Source organism: Tamandua tetradactyla, chromosome X (assembly GCF_023851605.1).
Source record: "Tamandua tetradactyla isolate mTamTet1 chromosome X, mTamTet1.pri, whole genome shotgun sequence".
NCBI classification, from domain to species: Eukaryota; Metazoa; Chordata; class Mammalia; order Pilosa; family Myrmecophagidae; genus Tamandua; species Tamandua tetradactyla.
In genome coordinates, this window is record NC_135353.1 from 33,031,874 (window position 1) to 33,045,736 (window position 13,863).

General features: G+C 39.0%; 1 protein-coding gene across 1 annotated transcript in view; it reads left to right on the forward strand.

Moving 5' to 3' along the window:
* Positions 1-13,863, forward strand: part of LOC143671763 (fibrous sheath-interacting protein 2-like) — a 100,722-nt gene that overhangs the window by 50,073 nt on the left and 36,786 nt on the right. The window contains exons 13-15 of the mRNA XM_077146943.1: positions 4,045-4,105; positions 7,997-8,036; positions 12,510-12,546. Of these exons, the coding sequence (XP_077003058.1) occupies positions 4,045-4,105; positions 7,997-8,036; positions 12,510-12,546 (138 nt within the window). The remainder of the gene's footprint in view (positions 1-4,044; positions 4,106-7,996; positions 8,037-12,509; positions 12,547-13,863) is intronic.

The following is a 13,863-nucleotide window of genomic DNA, read 5'->3' on the forward strand; positions in this document are numbered from 1 at the left end:
AGGTATAGGCACAGATTGGAGATGTTACACTGATGGTTGTGAACATGGGGGCCCAGTGGCCAGGGAGGATGTAGCTGTGCAGATGCACCAGTTTGAGGTGCGTAACCCTGGTGTGTGCTGGTCTATGGCACAAGGCCCTTTGTGTGCATGCGTAGAGCTGTGACAGTAGGTAGGTAGGCATTATGCCTTCATGGATTGTGGGCAGATGTGACCCGGTTGCACAGGTCAGCACTTTCTCAGACCTGGGAAGTGTGGTTGAGGGCCATGCATATGCGAAGTTCTAGGACTGCCTGCAAAGTGTTGGTTCCCAGAGCTGAAAGACCTGATTGGGCCCGTGTGTATGTGTGGGCCTAGGAGTGCCATAAACTGATGGACAGAGATCAGTGGGGGTGGGGTGAGGCTGTGCAACACTGTGGGCCGGGGTGCAGGTTTAGCCTGGGCATGGAAGGTAGTGCCCACAGCCTTTATGCACTGGCAACAACCTACAGGGAACAGGGAAGGGGAGGTAGTGCTTGGGAGGGGCACAGGAGAGGTGCGTTGGTCTGCACTTGGGGGGTATGTGCACTGGGGGCTGGTGGGGTGAGGGCACCTGGAGTGCAGGGAATGGAGCGGGTGATGGGGTTCAGGTGCATGGGGTGTGGGGTGAGTCACTGGTCACGGGGCTGCACTGGTGAGGGTATTGAGCCCAAGGAATGCAGCCTGGCTTGCTTCCTAGTCCCTGGCTCCTGTCAGTGCACTCCCACAGGCTCTGTGCCTCCACACCACGCTCCAGCTTTCTGCCTCTCAGTTCCTCAGCCTTTGCGACCGGGCTTGTCTTATGTGGTGCAGAAGGCTCTCCCAAGTCAGCCACACTCCCAAATCGCTGCCCCAGTTGCCCTCCTGTCCCTTCTCTAACTTTTCCATGGAGCATGGTTAATTTCCTGCTACTCTATTCAGCCATCTTCCCGGAAGTTTTTTCCCCTCATTTTTTTTTTTTTTTTTTTTTTTTTTTTTTTTTTAAAGGAAAGACAGAGAGAAGGAAGGATAGAAGGAAGGAAGGAAGGAAGAAAGGGAAACATTTTTAAACATTTTCTTGTTTTATTGTATTCTGTTTCTCCGTTTTTGTTACATGGGCTGGGGCCGGGAATCGAACCGAGGTCCTCCGGCATAGCAGGCAAGCACTTTGCCCGCTGAGCCACCGCGGCCCGCCCGCCCCTCATTTTTAAAGGACAGTTTTGCTGGGTATAGAATTCTTGGTAGGTGTTTTTTCTCTTTCTGTATCTTTGTTATATGATACCACTACCTTCTCATGTCCATGGTTTCTGCTGAGAAATCCACACATAGTCTTATTGTGCTTCACTTGTATGTGATGGATTCCTTTTCTGTTGCTGCTTTCAAAATGCTCTCTTTGTCTTTGACATTTGAGAATCTGATTAGTAAATGTCTTGGAATAGATCTATTTGGATCTATTCTGTTTGGGGTATGCTGCACTTCTCAGATCTGTAATCTTGTATCTTTCATAAGATATGAGAAATTTTCAGTGATTATTTCCTTTATTAGGTTTTTTGTTCCTTTTCTGTTCTCTTCTCTTCTCCTTCTGGGACACCTATAACACTTATATTCATATGCTTCGTGTTAACATTCAATTTCCTGAGACCGTGCTCATATTTTTCTGTTCTTTCGCCTCTGTTTTCTTTTGTGTGTCAGTTTTCAGATGTCTTGTCCTCTAGTTCACTAATCCTTTCTTCTGCCTCTTCAAATCTATTGTTGTAGGTTTTCATTGTTTTTTCATCTCTGTTATTTTGCCTTTCATTCCTATAATTTCTTCAGTTGGTTTTTTCAAACTTTTGCTCACCCAATGTCTTCTTTATATCCTCTCTCGACTTGTTGATTTGTTTTTTTAATGTACTTTCACACATCTGTTCAAACATCCTGAATTAATTATTTCAACTCCTGCATCTTATCTGAAGTCCTGATTTGTTCCTTTGACAGGGCCATGTCTTTGATTTTCCTAGTGTGACTCATTATTTTTTTATGGCATCTAGGCATTTGATTTCCTTAATTAGTTTATTTTGGGGGTTGTTTTCACTCTTTAACCTAGGTTTTCTTGTTGGATGGCTTTTTCTTTGTCTACTCTTTGGCATTCAGTTCAACTAGTTCTCGTCCTCTAGGTTAGGTCATGTTTATCTGATGAGAATTTTTCAGTTCTTGTTTTTCTGGTTTTTTCCCCAGCCTATATGGAGTCTTTTTTTCAGAATGGTCTCCTCAGATGTTAACGACCCAGTCAGATTTTCCCAGACCAGGCAGGCCCATGTCTCTGGAGGAGAGAGTGGCCAGCATCAGTTTTCCCTGAGGGTGAAGCCCAGCAGATTGTCAGATTTCCCTCTGAAGCCTCTAGACTCTGTGCTTTTCCTATCCTGTCCATCATGTGGCATTTGTCAGCACACTGCTCCCCACCAGTGTATAGTGATGTGGTGTCTTTAATTTCAACAGCGTCTCCCTACCAGTGGTGTGGTGGAAACGGGTGAGGTAGTAGGTGGGCTTTGATTGCTGCTATTTTCTAGCCCCTGGGGCCTGAATTCCCTGAAGAAGGGCCTCCACTTGAGCTGGACTCCGCCCCCTTTTCTTGGAGAATATATGCCCTTTAGGGAATTAACCCCTTTCACATGACTAGTTACTTTGTCTCTCAGACATGTCTTAATTCCACTTTTGCCTGGGGCAGTGCTGGAGCCTGAAAGTGCTAACAGTTCTATCTAATGAGCTGTTAAGAAAAGAAAGCCTTATCAACACTAGACCCCCACTCCGCCCAGTTTTCTAATCAAGAGCTTGAGTTGGTACATGGCTCTATCTGTCCCCAGGGTCTGTATGCCCCCTTTTCTTGTGGTCCAGCTCTTCTCCAGTATTTTGTGATGTCCAACTCAAAAAGCCTGTGTTTGGTTTTTTGTTATTGTTGTTTTCAGTCAGCCACCCCCCCCCCCCCCCCCCCCCGCCGACCAAGGTGAAAACTCCTGGTTCCTTTAGTTCTTACTACAGGTTTATCTATGCTTGGGACCTGTTTTCAGTAGTCAGAATTTGTTAATTCCACAGTCGGAGCTTGGTTGAGTGAAGTCCTTGCTACTAGTAAAGTCTTTTTCCTTTCCCCTCTGGGACCCAGCCTGCCATTTCCATGGGGAAGGGGCACCAGCCTCCATGGTTTGGGAGACTTACAGTTTTGTGTGGGATCTCAGCTGTTCCACCTGGTCCAAACTGATGTATGCCATATGTCCGGTCACTCATGTCCCCCCAGCAGTTGTTCTGTACAGTTCCTGACTATTTACCAGCTGCTCTGGAGGATGAACTAAATTCCACACCTCACTATGCTGCCATCTTGTCCCACCTCTCCCACCAGTTTTTAAGGGAGGCTTTTTGTTAAGGTCATATCCTTTGAAATATTTTGGACAGTATGAGTACATAAAATGGTCACAAGTATCTAATTTACTCTGAGAAATAGCATGAACACCTTTATTGTGCTAGAACAAGATACTATTTTCCAACCTGTTTCACCATCCTATCAGTGTCAGGAAATGTACATCTGGTGGTTTGTGCTCAGCTCTCAGATCTGGAAAAATATAAAAGAAGTCTAGTCTATTGGATTTATCTCCCTGTATATAATTGCCTAAGTAGGTAGAGTTCTTGGACAAGTTAAAAGAGGTACTTCTTTATATATGCAAAAAACCTGCTATCTTCCTTCCAAATTTCTAAAACATTTTTTGTCTCATTAGCTTTGTTTAAAAAAAAAAAAAAAACCCGTATTCTTTTTAGCTGTTCAGTCAGTCACCTTCCATGCTGATCAGTGCATACCTCAGTTATTTTCAGGATACCAATGGATTGTATGAACCTTTGATTTCTAAAAGTATACTGAATAAAGCATTATATTTATTGTAAATGAATCTTCAAATAAGTTCTTAAATCATTTTCTTAAATTTCGGTATTTTAAATATAAAAGAACTGCTGATATTCACATTCTTTAAAAAATCATTCAGGATTTTTATTTCTTTGTTTTTGTTTTTCTTGTGGCATATCTAGGGGAAGAATGCTTATCTGAATGGACAAAAGCCCAAGAATTCAAGTTTCACCTATGAATCAGGTAAATATTAGCAACATCTCTTAAGTAAATCATGCTTTACTTAAATCATCCATTCATTCATTCAACTAATATTTATTGATCTTCTGCCACATGCCAGGCACTGTGCTAAGAATTGAACATACAAACAAGAAAGGCCATGGTCCCTACCCTGGGATTTTACAGTCTAATGGGGAATCATTCAAGCCAATAATCACAACCCAATATGCTAAGTGCAATAACGGAGGCTGTACAAAGTCCAATGGAAGCATAGGGAAGCCAGGGAAGCTTTTACAGAAGAGGCCACAATTTTGCTGAAATGTGAAGGATAAGAAAGAATTCTCTAGGTACAAATGGAAGGAGGACTTTTCAGGAAAATGGAATATGTTAACCAAGATATGGACATTAGAACATTTTCTGATTATGGAAATACATATTGTTTCTGAATCATGTTAGCTGAAAATTCAAGTTAGAGATTTGCAAAAGATGAAACTAGGCTGGTAAGGATTAGATCATGAAGATTCTGGTAGGCCATGCTAAGAAATCTACCTTTTTTCCTGTTATTTCATGAAGGGCATTATAAGATCAGAATTTGCCTTGCCTTAAAAGGGAAAACCGAGTTAGAAGTGAAGAGACTAGAAGAAAAAAGACAATAAAAATAACAGCTAGCATTTGTTACTTAGTGTACTTGGTACACTAACTATGTACCAGGTACTGTGCTAAACCTCTTACATTTGTTTTTAACATTCCCAATATTTTAAGGAAGTCAATACTATTTCTATCATTTTACATATAAGTAAACTAAAGTTCAAAGTGGTAAATTATCTTGCCCAAAGTCACATTGTATGTGGCAAAGTTAGGGTTTTTGCCCAGGTCTCTCTTATTCAACCAGTCCTAATGACAATGCCACGCTGCCTCTTACTACATTTAAAGAATCTATTACAACAGGAAAGTGAAATGACACTTCCTTTGACTATTTCCTTTGACTTATTGTTTTCCCCAAAACTTCTTGTAAGCTCTTCCTTTCACCTTAACTAGATTTTACTACATCTTTCTGATGATAAGCTTTTTCAAAGTTAGCTTAAGTGTTTTAAAAACAAGCCTGCAAATACAACCAAGTATTTAATTACTTGTTAGAACTGGCTTGGTAGAGTTTATAATTGCCCCCTCTTGCTTTTCCTTCTTTAATTTTATTTGCAATAAAAAGGAAAGGTTTTGAGCCATTTTTGATAAATTATGTTTGTACTGGTTAATGATGGTTTTTTAAAAACTTGTTTGTACAAATTCTGTAGCAGATGCCAAATATTTTTATATCTAAAACCACCAGATTCTTATACAGCATGCATCATTGATCAATGTACTGAACTTGTTTTCTAATAAAATTGTCAAAACCTAAAAAAAACCCATAAAAATAAGCTATTAGAATAATCAAGCTCAGAAATAAATCCTGAATAAAGGCAGTGGCAATGAGGATAGAGAGCTGGGCACAGATTTGACTCAAACTAAGGAAATTGAATGAATGAGATTTGGTTACAGATTTGAATATGGGAGATAAAGGAGGTGAAGACAACTCTCAGATTTCTAAACTAGATCTTGTGAGAGAGTAATGAAAAGAACATTTATATCAAAACCTTTGGGAACAACTTTTGCTATTTCACATAAGTTTTGAAGTAGAAATTTCATTTTAAGGTAGATCATACTTTCCTTTTTTAATTCCTGCTTTGATCCAAGAGTTATCTACAAATATGTTTCCTTAATTACCAAGAAATTAATCATTTGGATTACTTTTATTATCATTATTATTTTAGACTAAGTTTAGAGAATGTAGCCTGTAAATCTCTACCACATTGAAGTTGTCAAGGTTTTCTTTGTGACCAAGTACATGACCAATATTTGAAAATGTCCCTTGGAAATACCAAAAAATGTATATTCTCTATTTGAGGGATTGTTCTGGTTTGCTAGCTGCCAGAATGCAATATACCAGAAACAGAATGACTGTTAAAAGGGGGAATTTAATAGGTTGCTAGTTTACAGTTCTAAGACTGAGAAAATGTCCCAATTAAAGCAAGTCTATAAAAATGTCCTATCAAAGGCATCCAGGGAAAGATACCTTGGTTCAAGAAGGCCCATGAAGTTCAGGGTTTCTCTCTCAGGTGGAAGGGCACATGGCGAGCACAGTCAGAGTTTCTCTCTCATCTGGAAAGGCACATGATGAACACAGTCAGGGTTCCTCTCTCATCTGGAAGAGCACATTGCGAACACGGCATCATCTGCTAGCTTCTTCTCCTGGTTTCCTGTTTCATGAAGCTTCCTGGGAGGCATTTTCCTTCTTCATCTCCAAAGGTCGCTGGCTGGTAGACTCTGCGTCTTGTGGCTATGTTGTTCTGCTCTGCTCTCTCTGAATCTCTCGCTTTCTCCAAAATGTTTCCTCTTTTATCAGACTTTAGAAACTAATCAAGACCCACCCAAATGGGTGGAGACATGCCTCCACCTAATCCAGCTTAACAACTACTCTTGATTAAATCACATCTCCAGGGAGATGTTCTAATTACAGTTTCAAACATACAATACTGAATAGGGATTAGAAGAAACAGCTGCCTTTACAAAATGGGATTAGGATTAAAACATGGCTTTTCTAGAGTACATACATCATTTCAAACCAGCACAGGGATATAAGGTTTTAAATGAACATCAAATTGTATTTATTGATTATAGTATTCAATTATTCTAGTCTTTCCTGATTTTTTTATCTGCTAAACTGTCATTTCTCACTGTCTACTAGATGTTTCCATTCGTGAAAGAGTATATTGAAGTTCTCCACTAAAATTATATTTTTCTCAAATTCTTATTGCACTTTGAATAAGTTTTACACATTCAGGCTTTTTAGGCTCTTTAATCCACCATACTGCTGGTAGTAATACACAACATGCACAGAATAACATGCAGGAAAGCATACTCCCACACAGAGAAACTCAAGAAGGTATACAGAATTGAATTAAAAATTTTTACAAGATCAATTTATTGGCTACAATACTTTATATTTATTGGGAGAAAAACAAAGAAATAGCAATTGGTTAATTGGTTTCATTGGTAATACTACTTTTTTATTATTCAAAGCATTCTGTTTGTCTAAGACTCATTCAATCACGTATGTGCAAAATTGGCATATACCATCTTAGTATTTCTATGTATGTATACGGTCTTAAGATTTGCTTTATTATCATTGTCCAAAAGCATGTACTAAAAATCCTCCCGTAGAACTTTGCTGGATCACATATAAAGCATATTGGATAGGATTTGAGCGGGAAGAGATTAATGACAGGCAAGCTAATGAACAAACACTAAGCAAATACATGTATTAAATAATTGGGTGCTTAATATGTGCCAGGCACTGTAAACAAGTAATTACAATACAGCACAGTTAGTCAATAGAAGCACACATATGGTGCCTCGATATTGGCAGAGGATGCCTATCTACCTAGGCAGATTTCAAGGAAGGCTTTCTGAAGAGGTAACATGAACTGACTGAGTTCTTAAAAGTTGTGAAGTTAAAAAGGGAACAGGAGAGTTCCAGACAAGGAAAATAGTGAAGACAGAGGCCCTGAAGTGTCAAAAACATGATATGTTTAGGGAAATTGCATGTTGTTCGGTATCATGCAGCACAGAGTATATGTTGAACAAGTGGCCAGAGGTGAGGCTGGTGAATTAGGCAATGGCTCCAGATCTTAGGGCATGTTTTTGACTTGCTACAGAATTTGGATTTCATTGTAAATGTGATGTGGAGTCCCTAGAGGGTTTAAGCAGGATTATGACAGCAGGGAATAATTAAGATATGTTAATTACCACTTTTTAAGTAGCTTTTGAAAGATACCAACTAATAATAATTTTCTTTTCCTGTCTGTGAAAATCAACCAGCAGGGCAGAGAATCTCCAGTTCTAATGATTCATCAGTGAAGTGAGTATCTCAAGAAAATTAATATGTCATTTTAAGCTAACATTTTAATAATTACCCAGGAGTACTGCTTAAGAGCAAATTCTTTCATGGAATCCTCCATACTTGTAGTTCTCCTTATAGAGAAAGCCCATCTTTTGCAGCCTCTCAAGACTAAGCTAAAATTGTAGAAAAAGTTAGTCAGTCATGCTCTTCCACTTGTTGGTTTCCTAGTGATAATAAATTAGTTCACCATATAGCATTAATGACAATCTCTTCCTCTCCTAAAGATATTTGCACTGTTATCCATAATAATCAATCTGTAATTATGGCCATTGGAGAGGATATTTTCTGGCCTAGGGGCCTATCAGCCTTCAAACTTTGATGGCCACCTATTCTGCTGGTGTTGTATTTCCCTCAATATTGAATACTATTTCACACTCATAAAAAAAAAAAAAAACACCCTGATGGAACACACACATTCAACTCTTCATCTTTTAAAAATTCAGCAAACCAGGGTAAGCTTCACAAACCCCAAATTCTGATGAAAATGGTTGGGTAAAGTGAAATAGTGCATGGTGATAAATGATGTTGACATTTAGACAAAGCTTCCTGGGGAAGGATTTAGAGCTTTGGGCTGATAGAAATCAGTTCGACTGATTTACTGATTGTTCAATGCCAAAGGAAGGAAACTAACTAGCCCAGTCTAGGGACAGTTTAAAGAAATTAAATAAAGGTGGAAGAATAATGATTAGGTGTAGTCTTAAAAAGTACTCATCCTTGCTTCCCTCTTCTCTCCTCTCCTCCACCCTAGACTACAGAGCTACAGAATCACTTGAATCTTTTCATAATAAATGCTCTGAATAATCCTCTCATTAAAAATCTGAGCTCAGCTAAGATGAAGAACTTCCAAACATGATCTGGAATTTCTCTGCCATTCTCCTTAAATTCACAAGGTTAAAATACCTCTTACTACATTCAGGACAATTTCAGGCCAGAGCACAACAGAACCTAGCCAATATCACCATGTGATCTGGCACTGCCCGTTACAGCCATGACTACCTTCTTTACCTTACAAAGAAAAACACAGATTCAAGACCTTTGATTTAGTCATCTTGTTCTGATTCAGCTCCTTGCTTCCCAAAGCGCAACTGTGACACCATCACATCTCTTCCACCATTTACTTTCCCTCTCTTCCCTCCCCTCAACTTTTAGATATTTTTTCTAATACTAACACAAAGGACATACAGAGTAAGCTTAATAAAGTACAATTAGGAACCAGAGAAATCAGGACAAGAAGCAGCAAATGTGAGGAGATAGTAGTGGGGATAAAGAGTTGCAATAATTAAGCTTTACGTTTAGATTATTACTGTGTTCTTATGATTGGAATGGAAGATGTGAAGGAAAGCAGAGTAAGGAAGGCAAGGAGTCTCTCGCCTTAAAGAATGTGGTCAGAAGTTTGTACTTCATTCACTGGGTGACAATTTGATGGCTTTGAGGAGGAATGTGATATGGTCAAATCAGCATCTCTGATGAACACCACTGAGAGCAGCATGTGTGCCAAATCGAAGACAGGAAACTAGGAGCCAGTTCTAGAAGTCCATTAGTGAATTGTGGCCTGTACAAAACCGTTATTTTGTTGTACAAAGAAGTTAGCATAGATCCAAAGTATGCTAAATGGGAATTTATTTACCAAAATGTATTGAGAACCAAAGCATAATAGTGGGTGTTAGGTGGATACCAAGAGGAATAAAATACTGCCTCTGAACTCAGAGGTGCTTGACAATACATGTCTTAGTTTTCAGCGTGCTTAAACAAATACCATGTAATGGATAGGCTTAAAAACAGGAATTTATTGGCTCACAGTTTCAGAGGCTAAAAGGCTTGTTTCCTCCTGGGGTTGATATCTTTTGGCTGGCCAACAATCCTTGACTTTTCTGTCACATGGCGATGTCCTCTCCCTTTTCTTCTGGATTCTGTTGACTTCTGACTCCTAGCTGCTCATGTTTTATTTCTCTTTATCTCAATTTCATTCTGCTTATAAAGGACTCCAGTAATCCAGACTAAAACTCACCCTCATTCAATTTGCCACACCTTACTTAAAAGTAACATCTTCAAAAGGTCTTTTTTACAATGGGATTAGTATTAAAAACATGGTTTTTTTGGTAGTATATAATTCAGCCTACCACAGTTTGCCCTATGGACCCCAAAAAGACATGTTCTTCTCCTATGCAAAATACATTCATTCCATCCCAACATCTCAAAAGCCTTAGGTCATTTCAGTAAAATTTTAAATACAATGTCTCATCAAGATCAGTTATTGGGCGTGGTTCATGGGGGGGGCAAGGTTTTTCTCTGGCTGTGGACCTGTGAAACCTAGAAAATGATTTATCTGATTCCAATATACAATGGTGGGAGAGGCATAGGATACACCTTTCCATTTCAGAAGGGAGAAATTGGAAGGAAACCAGATTATGGATCCCAAACAAGTCCAAAACCCAGCAGTGAAAATTCCATTGGATTTCAAGTTCTGAGAGTCATCTCTAGAATAATGCTTTGTCCTCCAGGCCTTCTGGAGCAGCAGTCCCACCCATTCAAAAGGCTTGTACAGTGGCAATGCTCTCTCTGAACCCTGGGTTGTAGACCCCACCCTCTTCAAGCACTGGGATGGCAGCCAGGCTCTATAAGCATGCCATTGTATAGGCCCCACCATCTCCAAGCACTGGAGTGCTAGCACTCTCTTTGAACATCAGGGTACAGCCATCCCTCTCCATGTGCTGTGGCAGATGGCCTGTACCCTCCAAGCAGTGAGCCAAGTGGGTGAGCCCACTCTCTTTGCATATAATAATCAAGGGCAGGGTTGAATGACAGGCAAAGTGTGGGTCACCTGTGAAACTACCCAGTCTTTGACTTTCTAATTTAAACACAGATGTTGGGATATGGAGGTGCTACTTTTAAATCTCATTCCAACCACAGATATAACTAAAAAGATTTGGTAATAGAATGGACTGTGTGGTATGGATGATCAGGAGGTATCAGAAATCATCCCAGAACATATGGGCTTGACATACAGATAAAACACCATCAATTAGACTTAAAAATTAGATATTCAGAAGGATTAGGCAGACAGACTAAAATTCTACTTTGGCCCCATTAATCTTCAAAGGGTGGTTGGCAACTAAGTAAAGATATCTTTCAGATATCTTCTGAACAAAAGTGAATTCATAAGGAGGAGCAAGTCAGAAGCAGAAAGGCATGTTTATAGTTTTAGGACATGGCAGATTTAAATCGTGAAACGTGCTTTCTTTGGGTCTTCTGAACTAACTGTTATTAGCAATGCCCTCTTTATTTAAGAAGTGGAGAGTTGTCATTACAGTTAACCTAATATCTAGAAAACTTTAGTAGCATAAACATAGAGATATAACAGGAAGAATCACCTAAGACTAGGTAAAAGTAGATGAACTATCATGCCACTTCTGGAATGGTGGTGCACCTTCCCAATATATCAGCCAGTTCATTTGCATGCTTTTGTTTGACTGCAATAAGATGTACCAGTTCATTGCAAATTCCAGATTGTATCTGATATTAAAATTAGTTTCAATGGTCTTATATGAAGTCTATCTCATTTATTTGGTTAGTTTTCTTCTCAGGTTTTTACTTTTTCCTTTGATCTAAATGCATGCCTTTGGGCTGGTTGGGGACCAGTACTAACAAATACACAAAACACAGAGTTCCACTCTCTACCTATAGTGTAAGGTAGAGCAGAAAAATGAATCTGGGAGAATTAGATTGCAGAAGATCTACAAGTAGGAAATTGTACCAGACTTGGCTTAGGAAACTCGGTTTTACAAGAATAAATGAAGCCAATAAATAGGAATTATGTTGCTGACATCAGTATTCATGTTCCACTTTCCATAATGCAAAAAGTTGTCTAGTCTGAGGATGGATTATTGCTACCTAACCTTATTACTGGCTAAAACCTGTAAGTTTTCTTTTTCCTATCAGGAGTTAGGTTGTAATTTCTCAGTCTGGCTGTATTTCTCAAAATTGAATTATAGGCCTTCGGAGGGAAAAGTAAAGCTATAATCAAACAGAACAGGCAAAAGGAACTGGCCCATCCTTCTCTCAAAACCCATTTTATTCCCCAGCTAACTACAAAGCAAGTATAGGTAAGGTGGGTCAAGAATGGGAATATAAGATAGAATGACTGTTTATGCAACAGCTGTTATTCTACTGTTTATGCAGTGGTTATTCTACTCCTCTGAGTAATAGAGTATGTCTCTATACCCAGAGGCCAATATTTAAGTAGGAGCCTGAACAGGGAATTTAGAAACAGCCCCCTCCCCCCCAAAAAATACTTATTCTTAAGGAATTGCTGGGGAGGAAAACAATTCCAAATGTAAGAGGATAATCTGAATCTATGATTAGAAATTTGGGGGGAAGTTATATCAACTATTAACCCTAAGTAATAATAATCAATCTTTCTTGACTTTACAGACAACAGAGCTGCTGTCAAAATTGCTGTCAAAAAAAAGTATGTATGATGAAATTCACGGATAAAGCAACATAGTAATGGTATTTTCTAATATGTTATAAGAAAAAAATCTGAATCAGATCATCTGCTGACATTGGTCAGTCTCTCTCTTTGCCTTTTTCTCTTCCTTGACTTCCTTGACTTTCACTTTCAGTTAATCTTGGGCTTTGCAGGAATCCAAAGTTATTTTTAAAAGAGTGTTGGGTCTTTGGGCAGGGGGCTCTGAGGATAGATTAGGAAGCTTTAGGCTACCTAACCATCATGAGAATAGCATCAAACACCACAAACCCACTCCATAATGGGAAGCCATTAAGGAAAGTGCCTTTGCAGAGGGCTGCAGCCCAGGCTCAGGGCTGAGCATCCTTTGCCCCTCAGTCTGATGAACTTGTCAACAGTTGAACCTGGATCTGTCTCTCAATTTTCTTGGGAGTAAGAAGAATCTTAGGTTAGCTATTCTGTAATAAGAAAGGACCCGTTATAGGGGGTACAAGGGTAGTTTGGTGGTAGAATTCTTGCTGATACATGAAATAGGGGCATTCCTAAAGTTATTAATGAAGTAAAATATGGTAAATAGGATCCAGATTCGATTCCTGGCCCATGCACTTCTAAAAAAATAATAATTCAACAAATGGTGCTGCAATAATGGGATACTTGCATGGAAAATAGAGTGAAATGTGACCCCCACCATACAGCACACACACAAAAAAAACGAAGAAAGGACCTGGCCACCTAGATGTTCAACTTTGACCAGACAAAGATAAGAGGGTGAATTTAATGAGCCCCAACTCTGAGGCTGGCCAGAGTTGTTGTTCTCAGGAACGAGAGAGGGACTCAAGAGAACACACACTCTGATACACTTCTCAGGTTTTTACTTTTTCCTTTGATCTAAATGCATGCCTTTGGGCTGATTAGGGACCAGTACTAACAAATACACAAAACACAGAGTTCCACTCTCTACCTATAGTGTTCACCAGCTCAATTCATAGAACATGCAACAAACACAAAGACTTTGTATATAGAAAGGAACAAAAAGATATTTCTTGGTTTAATAGTATAATGAAAATAAACTGAATAGTTGGGTCCTATTTACCATATTTTACTTCATTAACAACTTTAGGAATGCCCCTATTTCATATATCAAGGTTGGAAACATTTCTTCTTGGCTAGCCTGAAAGTAATAACATAAGTATACTGTACATTATGTCTGCCATTAAGAAAATAATATATATTGAAATTCTTAATAATATATATTGAAATTCTTAGTTCATATGTATTAGAATGGATTTAGACTAATTTGTACCAAGAAAGTGAGTACCT